At 41.7% G+C, this 13,981-nt stretch overlaps 1 protein-coding gene across 10 annotated transcripts in view; it reads right to left on the minus strand.

The window, feature by feature from the left end:
* The window catches only part of MAPKAP1 (mitogen-activated protein kinase associated protein 1), a 229,560-nt gene that overhangs the window by 46,579 nt on the left and 169,000 nt on the right, over nucleotides 1-13,981 (minus strand). For 8 of the 10 annotated variants that reach the window (XM_015594281.2, XM_025051281.1, XM_006917968.3 and 5 more), the window contains one exon: nucleotides 9,676-9,783. The exons of the other annotated variants lie outside the window; for them this stretch is intronic. In XM_015594281.2, coding sequence (XP_015449767.1) covers nucleotides 9,676-9,783 — 108 coding nt within the window. The remainder of the gene's footprint in view (nucleotides 1-9,675; nucleotides 9,784-13,981) is intronic. 10 annotated transcript variants of the gene reach the window in all.

Consider the following 13,981-nt stretch of genomic DNA (forward strand, 5'->3'; position numbering starts at 1 on the left):
CTCTTTCCATAAGACTCACGGTCGGATGCCTAAGTGACTCATGGAGAAAAACTCTCCCTTGGCTTTCTACATCCATCACATTTTTTTTTCCAAAGGCCTTTTAAGTCCCCAAAGCCTCATAAGCCCCAAAGTTCTCTTCTATTAAACACTTCCCTTTGGCTACTAGTCATTTTTGCTGGTCTCTAAAAAATAATCAATAGGTGATATACTGTAACGCGCGCGCGCATCCACGCCTCTCTGCAGTAATCTTTTCAAAGCCATCGAGCTCACACAGTAGGCTGTACTCCTCACGGCGTCTGCCGTGCTCCGAGCAGGGCAGGGATCCTTGCTGCCAGTACCTCGCCGATGAAACTCTCCGAATGAGAGCCTTGCACGGGGAAATTGCAGACCTTCCATAAATCAGGGTAATCTTGTTTTATGAGGTGATCAGAAGGAGATGGTTTTGGGTTTGTGGAATTTCTAAAAGGAGCAGATCACGGAAGCGGGGGCTTCAGACCACGTCGCAGACCCTGCCCGTGCCTCAGTCTCTGCTTTCGGCGCTGTCTCCCTTGCGCCCTTCCATCCTGCTTCACTCATTCATTCCCAAATATGCCGACCCCTCCCTGAGGCCGTCCGATGAGCAGTCCCTTGGCCGGGAACATTCTTCCCTCATTCACTGTCTGACTGACTCCTTTTTATTCTCTCTCAGGAGGTTCTCTCCTGCTCTCACCAGCTCCAGCCCCCACTACACCCTCGTACCCCCTTCCCAGTATGACTGCGGGCTCCACGATGTGGGGGGCTCCCTCCACTGTCCCAGCACAATGGCCCAAAGGAGGCCGCCATCCATGTCCGGGGGATGGACGAACGAGTATGTGCCCGGAATGGAGCCAGCCATCCTTCAGAGGATGAAGCATGACCAGTCAAGGGTCTGAACCACGGGGTCATTAGCGGCTGATGACAGAATTCCCATCACTCCCTCTTCCTCCGACGTGTCTTTGCTACTGTTCAAGACACAGGAAAAGCAATGGGGTCTTCTAAGGAGCCAGGACATTTTGACAATTCACATGTCAAAATACAGTTCACGATAAGACAGTACCTAAGAACTGTTAACATCTGATCAACACTGAGGCGTCTCTCCCTGACTTCGGTCAGAAAATAAGGGCACGCATGCTGAAAGAACCCCCCACCTCCCATCAGGGCAGTCACTGCAGAGATGTCACCTGATGCATTACCAAACCATTAGTCAGAGGCTGCAGGGCAGATTCTGGGGCCAGGAGCCGACCAGAGGGACACAGATCCCTGTGCTTTCACTTAGAGTCCATATGGGGTTTGTGGCTCGTCAAACATGTTTCCTTACTGCTCTAATGTACCAGAGTATTGCTTAATGAAAGTTCTTAATTGTAATTCAATTAATTACATACACAGAGTCCCCAATTACATTTTCCAATAAGACATTGGCTGTGGTACAGGTCTAAATGCACTTAACCAATTTTAATATATTAAGACCAATTTCCCTTGAATACTAATTACTACCTAATGATAAAATGAAAAGGGGGAATCTTTCAAGAAAGGGGGAGAGTGAAAAATGCAATTGATGTGAAATTTCTCAGCCCACATAGTGCAACTCAGACACTCAGTACGGAAGAAGCAGGTGTGGACAGGGCACAAGTTAGCCTCTCGCACAGGTCAGCACTGCCTTTTGCCCGGGTACCGGTAACCTACCCTTGGTGCTGGCCAGTGCACACAGGGGCCGGTGGACAGTGTGAGAGGCTAGAGGGAAAACAGGAATAACAGAGGGTGGAAGGCCAGCACATACGTGAGCAAATCAACTGCAGTGTCTGTGCACAGGCGCTCGCCTTGTGTCGCAGGCACAAAGACCGATGATACCAGGAATGGCCAATACTTGCGTCGTGCATTACACTTTTCTATGTGCTTTTAACGTACACGATCTCAATTAACCCTCACAACGGCCCTAAAGGGCAAAGTTTCCCATCGCACTGTACAGACGGGGAAACGAAGCTCACAAAGGAGTTGCCTGAGGTCACACGGTGGCTGCAAACATCTGCCCTTCCTTCCCCCTACCACACGCTGCCACAGCCAGCCCATGTGGACCGGGCAGCAGGAGATAGAGACACGGGTATTCTTACATCGGGGATACTATTTGTCTCATTTCAATTCTGTCAGCATGCAGCAAGCAGGGAGCTATTATCCAACATCTCCTTGGAAAAAACCCTCACTCATGTAGAAAATTCCTGACCGTGAACACTTCCCCACCACAGCCAGACATAATGACGGGCTTTCAGCGGGAACGCAACCTGGAATCCTAACCCCACCACCTCGAGTCACTTCCATTTGGAAATAGAGTTGATTTGCATGATCACGTTTTCTTTCGCATTTGAAGACCGCTGTTTCGGTACTATACAAGAGGCTTAGAGTTACATGATAGGAACTGGAGACTTTGGTAATTTGTTACTGAAGAAGGCGCCTCTGGAAGCCACGCGGAGCCACCTGGGAGTTATCGGGGCTGGCACACACAGGAGCAGGGGTCTGCTTGCTACGCATGAGCACCACGAAGAAGAGCTGGAACACACACCCCGAGATAAAGCAAACATGCCCTCACTATCTACACTGCCTTTCCTCCCCACCCTTCTTTATTCAGTAGTATTGGTGGTGGCAGCAGTGATGGGGAAGCCCGAGCACCGCCAGCACCACCATGAAAGCCCTACACACAGAGATGCTCCCCTAAACCCCGAGTTCTCTTTAAAAGCCATCCTGCTTGCCTCTTGCAGCCCTAGTGAGAAGCTTGGTCGGGCCAGGGAGTCAGGAGACTCGCTCCATTTGAGAGAATGAACCGTACCTGGCCACAGGCACCAGATGCAGAGGGAACTCAGACTTGGTTCCTGCTCCGAGCCGGGGGTGGTGGTGACACTCCACTGTGGGGCTGGGCAAATCCATCTGGCGGAATCAGTGATCAGAGAGGGGAAGGAGAGGCACTCTGCCTGAGCTCAAGGAGCTGCAGCCAGATGGCCTGGGCAGGCTTCTAGGAGGAGACAGATGCCTCCTCTTCTGGGTCTTTAAGAGGAAACTTAAAAAAGGTAAAAGAAGGCTCTCACAGACTGAGACCCAGTGATTCTCTTCCCTGCCACTTGCCCTTGAGCTGAGGCCCTACCTCAGTACAGATTTAGGTTAAAAAGATTAAGAATTCAATAAGGTACTGAAATAACGGAAGGTCTCCTTGAAAAGGAAAAGAGATCAAAGGAGGCTGAGTTGATGTTTAAAGAGCTAAAACCTTTTTCTATAGCAACTTCTATTTAGGAAATAAAATAATTAGATTCAGCTGTTTCACTAGACTTAATGGAGAGAAGACGTGGTTTTCTGGGCCCCTAATTCTTATTCATGTCATCATGAGCAAGTCACCCCTCAAAGCCTCTGTTTCTTCTTCTAGAAGATAAAGATTATGACCACACTGGCCTAAAAGGTTATTATAATGAGAGTATTTGTATCTCATTTAAACCTAGAACAAAACAAACAAACAAAAAAGCCTTGCAAAATAGATTCAACCACCTCCATTCAGACTAGGGCTTAGAGCGGTGACATAATCTGTCCCATGTCATAGGCGGCAGAGGTTTACCCTAGGTCTACCTGATGCCACAGACTGGGCTTTTAAGCGCCGTGCTGAACTACTTTAGGATGGTCTAGTGAGTGGTAAAACAGGGAAAGACACAGTGTCTGACACTTTGTTGGTACTCCATAAAGCCAGTGTAATTCGGGGTCTATTTTAGCCCTGATGATGGGAAATTCCCAAGTTTCTCTCTCAAAGCTGTGCAAAGAAGAAGTTGGTTCGTGCTGCATCTTTCTTCTAAGGACCTGGATGGGCTCCTCACATATGATCAGTGGGTAAGAGAAAAGGTCACAGGCAACATTTGGCAGAAAAGGAAATTGAGGCTCAGTTTGGTGCCAGGATTTACACAGACGTTTGGACAAGAATGGCAGTCTTCTAATGTTACATCCTCTCCATAATGTACTCATGCTTCCTTCTGGGCTGATTCCAGGTTCTAGCAGACAGTTGGCTGAAGGATGTACGAGATTATCAGACAAGAATCCACACTGGAAAGCTCAAGGACTTTGGCTTGTCATTTTCTTATTTAGGCCAAGATCCAAGCACAAATGTTAGCTCTCAGTCCCTAGGCAGAAACTCTCGTCATGTCAGCTTCATTTGCAAGCTTCTCTCTCATAGTATATAAAGACAATTGTCATCATCGTTCTCAGGACTGCACCAATCTCAGGGTGGGCTTTGGAATCAGAGAGTTGACTTAAAATTCTGGTTCTATCATTTACTGGCTAGGCAAGTTATACTTCTCTCCACAATTAGGATAATATCTTGTAGGGTGGTTATGAAAATCCCTACAGAGTATATTTTTAAAGCAACTAGCACAATGCCTTGCAACAGAAGGCCTGAATAAATAATTAAAAAAAACAAACAAACATATTTTGCTGTCGTTGATAGAAAAAGTTATGCCTCATCTCTTCTCAGAAGAAAAACTGAAAGGCCATATTCGCCCTTACGGCTACCTTCTCAAATGGTTTCACTCAAAAGGCATCCATCTCTTCTGGGACGTTTGCTGAGAAGCGCCCTGCTCCTAAGTTCTCAGGTCCCGTGACACCGACTTTCAGCCTTGCCCCGTGCCTCCCTCTTCCTTCCTCCTCCCATTACACACCTCCTCGATGCCCTGACAGTTCTGACTTTAGACCTTCACGACTGTGGCCCAGCTGCTCTGTCAGCCACAGGATGCTGCTCTTTCATTATTTATTAATTATGGTTAACATTTATTGTTTATTACATGCTAGGCACTGTTCTAAGAGCTTTATGATTATTAAAACTCATTGAATCCTCCTATCAACCTTATGAGGGCAGATAAACTACCCAAGAGGAGTTCAGTTAAATGGTCTAAGGTCACACAGACAGTAAGTGGCAGGGCCAGAATGTGAACTGAGGCAGTCTGGCTTGACAGCATATTCTCTTAAACACTGCATAATAGAAGCTCATAATTTAGTTCACTTTGAAAATGATCTAAGGATAGCAAGCCTGTCTTGATCAAATATACCAACAGTAGTAAAAAAAAAAATTCCATTTCTGAAATATTTTTCTTTGTGTCCAACTTAATAGGTAGCTGGACAACAATACCTGGTTCTTGATTGGAATTTCTATATAAAACTAAAAAAAAATTTTTTTAAACCTTTTCTACAAAAATAATAAACTTTTTATAATTTACTTCTATTTTATAAAGACTAGCTATAATATTCCATTGGTTCCAAACCGCTGACTGCCTTTGTCCCCTGTGTAAGTGCTGGTAAAGGCCTTTTTTTTAAACTAATACAGTGATTTTGACCCAGCACAAGAACTGGAATTTCTTGTGAATCCTTTCAGATGGTGCCGCTGAGGCTCACAGATGTCTCACAAGCTATTTAAGACCATGCTTGTGCTTAGAAGTGTGGTAAGAACAAGTGCCTAGGTTTCAAAGCTTTATCCATCAATCCTCACGGCTTCTCTTTCCTGGCATAAGAAAGTTGGGTCTCGTCTTGAAAACAAATTTGAAATCACAGTATACTGTGGAATACTTTGTAGCAGTTAAAAAAGAAAGGTGAATTTATATGTGAATAATATCTGGATTAATGTAGAATAATCTCTACAATATATTGTGAAAATGATACAAGAAAAACATAGGACACTGATGAGTCTGTCATTTGGTTTTAAAAAGGAAGAAAATACAAATGTGTGTGTATATTGTACAATCATCTCCCAGTATCTGTACGGGATTAATTCTAGGACCCTCGGTGGATACCCAAATTCACAGATGCTCAAGTTCCTTACATAAAATGGTGTAGTATTTGCACATAACCTTCAAACATCCTCTTGTATACTTTAAATCATCCCTAGATTACTTATAATACCTAATAAAATGTAAGTTATAAGTTAATATAACTTACTATGTTAATAGTTATGTTTACAGTTCTATGTTAACAGTTCTTATACTATATTGCTTAGGGAATAATGATAAGAAGAAGTCTGTACATATTCAGCGGCAGGCGCAATAATTGTGGGCCTAACTGCATAGTACACGTCAGCAACAACGTAACATTTTTTCTAAATATTTTCAAACCACAGTTGGTTGAATCCGCAGATGCTAAACCCAGGGATAGAGAGAGCTGACGGCCTATGTGTGTGTGTATATGTATGTGTGTGGGTATATTCACATACATATATAGAATACTCTCGCATATGCACAGATCAACCCTGGAAAGATACTGAAGATATTGGCAACAACTATTGCTCTGGGAGGGAAATTAGCGGGGAGAGAAGAGAGGCTAAGTTTTCACTCTAGTTTGTTATCTGAAAAATTCTTTTACATGAATAAGTGTTACATATCCAAAATATTTACCAAGGTGCTAATACATAACATTTTATCTTATTCATATAACAAGGAGTCAACATTCTGAAACAGAATCCACTACAGAGTTCCTATTATGTGACTTAGTTCCCCTACTGTGCTTAAAGAATGAAAGATAATGACAGGGAGGGAGGGATTACCCACTTACATTAGGTTAAAAAAAATTAGATAAGCAAGTTACAAAGGGGTGTGTTGTTCTGATTCTTCTTTTGGTGAGCCATGGGATGGTACTACAAATGCTCTGAGATTTCGAGCATCGTAAGAGGTATTCTCATTGTGTAATCTTTACGTATGTGACCTTGTCTCTATTGTTTTTTTGCTTTTTTTCCTTAGAAAGTCACACGTGCTCATTTTAGAAGCTCTAGAAAGTACAAGTATAAAGGGGACAGAAAATTATGCAGAATCTTGCCAGTCAGAGACGACCACTATTAATATTTTGGCATTTTCCTTCCAATTTTCCTTCTATTCTTTTTGTTTTGATATTACATAGTTGATATTAGTCTAGATGTATTACTTTGTATCTCTGACAATTTTCTCTTTTAATATTATATCAAAGTCACTTCTTTCATAATAAAAACTGTCAGTAAACACAACTTATAATGGCTGAAGGGCATTCAACACTTCCTGAGATGACTGTTCTCCTTTTAATCTGTTATTATGGCAAATTATATTAATTGGGATTTTTTTTTTTTTTTAATAAACTAACCTTGTACCCCTAGAATAAAACCAACTTGGGTTGCTTCATTCTTTTATTATAATGTTGAATTCAGTTTGTTAATATTTTGTTTAGGATATTTGTACCTCAGATTGGTTTGAAAATTTTCTGCTTTGTACGGTCTTTATTAGGGTTTGGTAACAAGATTATAACAGCCTCTTACAATGAACTGGAGAGTGTAATCTTTTCTTCTATTCTTTGGAACAGCTGATATAAGATTCGGGTGGTTTCTTAGGTGTTTGGTAGAACTAGCCAGTGAAGTTGCCTGGGGCTGCCTTTTCTTTGTGGGAAGGTTTTTAATCATGAACTCAGTTTTCGAAATAGTTATGGGAGTATTCAAGTTTTCTATTTCTTCTTGTGTCAATTTTGGCAAATTGTTTTTTTCCTTAGGATTTTTTTCCCTTTTCGTTTACATTTTCAAAATTTTTAGTATGGAGTTTTTCAAAACAACCTTGTATTATCTGTTGAGTGACTGCAGGTTCATTTTTATTCCTGTTATTATTTGTGTTTCTCTGTTATTTGTTTCTCTTCCATGTTTTTGACCCATTTCATTAGTGGTTTAGCAAGTTTGTTAGACTTTTCTAAGAACCAACGTTTGGTTTTGATGTCCCTAAATCTTCTATTTCATTAATTTCTGCTTTTATCTTTATTGCTTCCTTCCTATTATTCTCTTTACATTTCTTTTCTAATTTTTTGAGCTGAATGCTTAGCGTATTACTTTTTGGCGTTTCTTCTTTTATAATATGTGAATTAAGAGGCTGTTAAATTTCCTTTAAATATTGCAGCCTTCCAATACAAATGATATCAGGACAAAAACTGGTCCTAGGTCCTGATCTTACTTCTTTTAGTTCAATCTTCTCCCAGATACTGGCCATTAATTATTTTCTATCTTGTGCTCTCTGGTGACTTTAGAAGAATGATCTGTATATATTAATCAGCTTTTAAAGTTACTTTCAGTGAGAGAATTTGATCAAATTACTTAATCTGCCTTTACCAAAAGGTGGACACTCTGCATAATTTCCCAATATAGGAGTATTACATAGATATTATATACATATATATTATAAGTATTTAATGACTATCATTACACACAAATCTTTATTGTATTTTAGGTCTCTTGATACTTCCAGCTATGTTATATTAACTTACACCATAGTCAACAACTGCTTGAATTTGCCTATTTCCCTGTATTCTCCTCAGCAATGAGGAAGGACTCTTTTTGAAATACTTGGCTTGTTTTATAGGTGAAAAGTATTACATTTTTGCTTTAAAATGTTTGTATCTTAGATTGTTGATAGGGATAAATATTATTATAAATGTTTACTACTTATTCAAATTTTTTGGACCATTCGAGAATCCAAATGATTTTGTGTATTTATATAAACTACTTATAACTGGTTGCAGACTATGATGGCACCAACCTTCTGCCTTTGAGAATGTGTTGATAAATGCAAAAAAGCACATTTCGCTTTCTTGGTGGACTCTGAGCATGCGTCCCCAGACGAGGCCGTGAGGGACTCCGGGCCAAGAGTAGTGGCCTGGGGTCAGTGGCGGGACTAAAAAACTGTCATTCATTCACTCATTTAATCTACATTACTTAGCTCTTGCAGTACATGGCTTATAGTGGGTGATGAGTAAATATCTGTTGAATTAATGAAGGGCAAGCTGGTATGGATCAGGGACACCCTCACAGTGGGAGAAACAGACATCAAATGATCACTCAGAAAAATATATAATTATAAAGAGAAATATAAGCAATGAATAAAAAGTAGTGTGCTTTATGACGTAATATAATGGGGGATTCAAGTGAGGGATGGATCAGGTGTAGGCGAGGGGAGACAGTGATCACGGACAGCCTCTTTGAAAATGTGACATTTAAACTGAGACGAAGGATGAGAAACAATGAATCAGAGTCGGGGAAAGAGGGCTCCATGCAGAAGAAACAGCCTGTGTAAAAGACCACTATGACCTGTCTTCACATGCCACTTGCCCCTTAAGTCAATGGGAGTGCAGAGGAGGGGATGGCAAAGGTTCACCACTCGGATACTCTAAAGAGAGAATGAAAAGAAATGAACTGAACTTTTAAAGACGCTTACAACACAGCACTAGGAACCACCACACTGACTCCTGCCAAGAGTACGCAAACGATCAGAATTTCCTACAATCTGATGTCTGAACAACGATACAGTGATACTGAACAGGGCCAGTTGCTTTATATACAGAATAGCCTTTGCCTAAGAAAAGGCCTCATTTTTCTAAGCTGCTTCCAGGACTGTTCCTCGCTTAAGAAGATACAGTTTAACAGAAAAATATTAATCACAGAGAGCTAAACAGGATGCAGACTCTCTACCAAAAAGCACGAAATCAATCATTTCACTTTGGGATATACTTTTGGCACGAAGGCTGAGGTCCGCCTTGGAAAACAGTCACTTCAAATCTGCCCCGGGAAGCCAGACCAGCGCTCCCAGACACGTGACGTCTAAGCATGTCTGTAACAGACAAAGCGGGCACGGAGCGAGGTGGCCAACGTACTGTTCTCGCGGACCAGGCAGAACTCCCAGGCGCTCTGGCTCTCCAAAGTGCTCTCCAGGTCCACGGCGACGTTGGGCTCGCTCTGCTTCTCCAGGCGGTACTGAGGGCCTGGAAGATCAAAGGGGCAGGAGGGGGGAAGGAAGGCTGAAACAGTGAACTTAACATTGAGAAAACACCACATACTGGCGAAAAGCTGTTAAAGCACAGGAAAACGCTGAAGCTGTCTCGAGGGCCTGGCTATCCGAGACGGAGGGATTTAGGGGTTTTCCCCACAAGGTTTCACGCGCTTGTCTGTTCTATTATCAGGTCTGTTTTCGCTGAGTTCCCCCGAAACAAGGTGAGAGGTAGATAGCTTCTGAGTCAGACTGACGCGGATCACAATGTGGCCACACAGACACGAGCAGGTAACGCACCGTTTTCTGAGCCTGCTTCCTAATTAGGAATGTGGGAATATTTATAACCTTAAAGATTATTGTGAACAGAGATGACAGTCTCTAAGAAAATAAGTACCCGTTATTAATAACCATATAAAAATGAAAAATCAGTTATACGCAGGAATTAGGTATGTTTAGAACTCTAATATGAGGATGGCCCAAATATTCAAAAAAATTTTTGAAAAATCTGGAGAATCTCAGGTTTCTGGGTGACAGTGATAGAAGGACAGTGGGTGCTGATTCATGGTTTTGCTGACAAAGACACAGGTTCAATAATCCTGCAAGGCAGGAATACTAGCTATCCTGCACCACACGGGGTTCTGGTGCATCGTAATAACACACTGGGGCATTTTAGACATTCATTCATGTATTTCTTTGTCAAGCCAAATGACAATCTTATTCTCAGAAAACACCTAATGGGTCCAATGATCAGATTCAAAAGACTGTTCCTGTTGTTAACAGTTATTGAAAAGATTAGAGGTGTAAGAAACTGTCTTATTATTTTGACTATGAAAGGTGTGTTTGGTCAGACAGAGGCGGAGGCGGGAGGGAGCTGAGAAAAGCATCAGAGGCCTCATGGGGCTCCCAGGCGGAACGTGTATTTTTAGATATGTTCTTAAGCCGTCGTCAGCTTACATCCAGTACTTCCCCTTCATCAGTGCGTGAGGCGCTTCACTCATCTCAAGTCATTCTCCTCTCCCACATTCTGTGTTCGACATCTGTAGCACTGTAGTTTCGTGGTACATTTGATCTTTTCTCTAACTGGTATTTCATTAGTGCTTCTGCCAGTTCTCAGAGTTCTCACATACGTCTAGTCCTTTTCATGATATTTATAGCTTTTAAACCATTACCAAGTAAAACAATGCTCGAAACACAAACAAATACATGCTCAGAAACCTACACAATTCTTATAAGCTCTAATATACCGTATTCAGGTCAAGAAGGCATTGTAGTTCATCATTACACATGGTTAAATTTAACTTCAAAAATATTAAGCAAACAAAGGTATAGAAATACAGGTAATTCTTAGTTTCCGCTGTTACCTGTCAGTGACATTTATCAATTATTGGGCATATTTGCTGCTGATCGTTGCATGTTACACATTCACTGGTGGATGTAATCACAGAGAAATCATGCCTAGCTAAATTTCAAGAAAACTTAGCTGGTGAGAGCCTCCCATGTCCCCCCCTTTCTTCCCTACAACTACCTTTCGCGGCTGTGGGCATCTTCAGACCACTGGAGGGAAAGAAGTCACCCCTGAACCTGGAGAGCTGCTTTCTAAGACACTGGCCTGTTAGACGATCTCTGACTGCCCCCCACCAATAACGCCCAGCAACATCGTTTGTAAGGCGCCGACATCCACGTCTCTGAATCTACAGGGAAATCTGGGTACCGAGTTTAGCTACAATAATTCATTTTTTTTTTTTTTGAGAGCCAAAATTTGGGAACAACCTAGGTCTAACAAAATATTGTGAATTATCATGAAGATATTCAAAGTGATGTTGCAAAATTTTTACTTTTATGAAACATCTTTATAATACACTATTTTATGAAAACGGAAAATTTTAACACATAATGTGCAAGGCGATTGCGATTATGAAAAAGTATAAGTAAAGTCACAGGGTGGGTGGGGAAAGACTGGAAGGTTATTTACAAAATGTGAATAGTAGTTTTACTGGATAGTGGGATAATGAGTGTTTTTATTTTTCCTTAGTGTTATTTTGTATTTTTCACATTCCCTGTAATAAATAAACATTACTTTTATAATTTCAAAAACATCGTATAAACTTACAAGCCCTCTGATATCTTACTATGCCATTTTTGAGGATACTATAATCACCACGCATTGCAGCATCTCCAGTGGGTTTTGCGCATGCAATAATTTAATCAAAACCAGACATAACCTGTTTACATAGATCAATATTTTCATCTTAAGTAACCCTGCAGCCTGACACGTTTACTCTGACTCTGAGAGCAGTATACAGGGTGCTGGGCTTCTCGTGCTGCCTGCCTTCCTGACAGCTGGGCTGTAAGTAAGCCGCCCCTTTCCTGCTTGCTGGGCGCCAACGCCTGGCTGCATTAAGGTGTGCTTCTGGCTGGTCTCCTTCGCACACGTTTTCCTTCCAGTCACTGTAGCTGCTTGGGAAACGTGAGGGAAGCCAGGACAGGCACGGAGTACTAGGAAGAGTCCCATGTCCCGAAACACAAGTCCCTGTACCATTCTCAAAGCCCAAAATGCCATCATTCAAGATTTACTTCGTCTCTTGGGTCTTGCAGATATTTCTATTAAAATAGTTTATTTCCTGAAAGCAGCTTTAGGACTTTTTCCTTGAAGCCTAGATAATGACTCTCATTTACTGAGTGACCATTATATGCCAGGCACCCTACATTTGTTACCTTATTGAATCCTCAGAGCAACTCTAACAGGCAGATACTGTTATTCCCATTTGCCACACTGGGACTCTGAAGGTTGGCAGGGTGAAGTAACTTGCCCAAGCTCACAAAGGTAGGAATTAGAAATGGAGAAATGAAACCCAAGAGTCTTTGGCTCTAAAGCCTATGTGTTTTGAACCTTTCTTGCTCTTGCAAACTATAAATTACTGGCCAATTATAAAGAGGCCATAGTTTATTCCATAAGTATAGATTTTTGTAGATTTGTGGATTCATTTGGGTTCTGAATCACTTAACTTGTGGTTTCTATAAATTCAAAATGAAAATGATCTGAAATAATTTATTTTAATGAAATCCACACATTCTAAATATCCCATGCTATAAGGCCACCTTATCTTTCCATCCATTCAGGATCTCTCTCCCCGTCTTTCCTTAAGAACATGCCTACGCATGCCCAGTTTTGTCAGCAACTGAAATTCTGAGTGTTACCTGCTCTGGGGACGCCCTGCTCTTCCATAAAAGCTAAAGACCAGCTTGAAAACCCAATTCTGAACTCAGCAAAGGACTGGTGAGTCTCGACTTTGGGGAAGGTAGGGGTGGTTAAACCACAGATGTGACTCGAGCTTTAAACCCAAATGGAAAACTATCTCTTACAAATATCAATTTCTCTCCTAATTCTTGCCAGAACACTGGATACGTTATCTCACACAGGTCTTCCCCTGAAAATGCCAGATTGATAACTTCAGGCTATACTGTGTAGGCAAGAGGCAGGGTATGGATGAGAAGCAATAGAGCATGATGAAGCAGGGCATGGACTTGGCACCGGACTGCCTCGGTTCAGTCTCGCCCGCCTGTACGACTTAGCTGTACGGCTTTGGGCCAGCTTACGTAACCTCTCTGTTTCTTTATTTATAAAATGGCGATAATAATAGCACCTACCTCATAGGCCTGTCTGAGAATTCAGTGAGTTAACAGTTGTAAAGCAGTTAGTAGAGTATCTGATACATTAATAGTATTTAAGTGCCAGCTTCCTGCTTCGTCAACCTTCTCATCAGCAGACTGCAACGATACTACTACAAGACCACAACATACCATAACATGCCTCCTATGTGCCAGGTACTGTGCCAGGCATTTTATATAGATCGTCTCATTTACTCTGTCCCCTAGGATGTAAAGAGTATGAATTTCATTTTACAGAGGAAGAAACTATGACTTAAAGAGGCTAAATGACTTGCTCGATGTCCCACTGGAACTAGGACTCACACTCAGGACTGCTGAGGCCTGCACTCTCTATATTATTCATAAACCACATGCCTCACCCGTAACTAGTTCTTAATCAATGTCTGTTGATGATAATCAAGATTATGACAACCCGGAGCTACTATCTATCAAGTTATAGTTTCCATCAAATGCTTGTTTAATTTTTAGACAGCTGACATGAGGGGAAAGAAAAAAAACAGCAGCCAAAACCATTTAAAAAA

This window comes from Pteropus alecto, unplaced genomic scaffold (assembly GCF_000325575.1).
Source record: "Pteropus alecto unplaced genomic scaffold, ASM32557v1 scaffold67, whole genome shotgun sequence".
In the NCBI taxonomy this organism is placed as follows: Eukaryota; Metazoa; Chordata; class Mammalia; order Chiroptera; family Pteropodidae; genus Pteropus; species Pteropus alecto.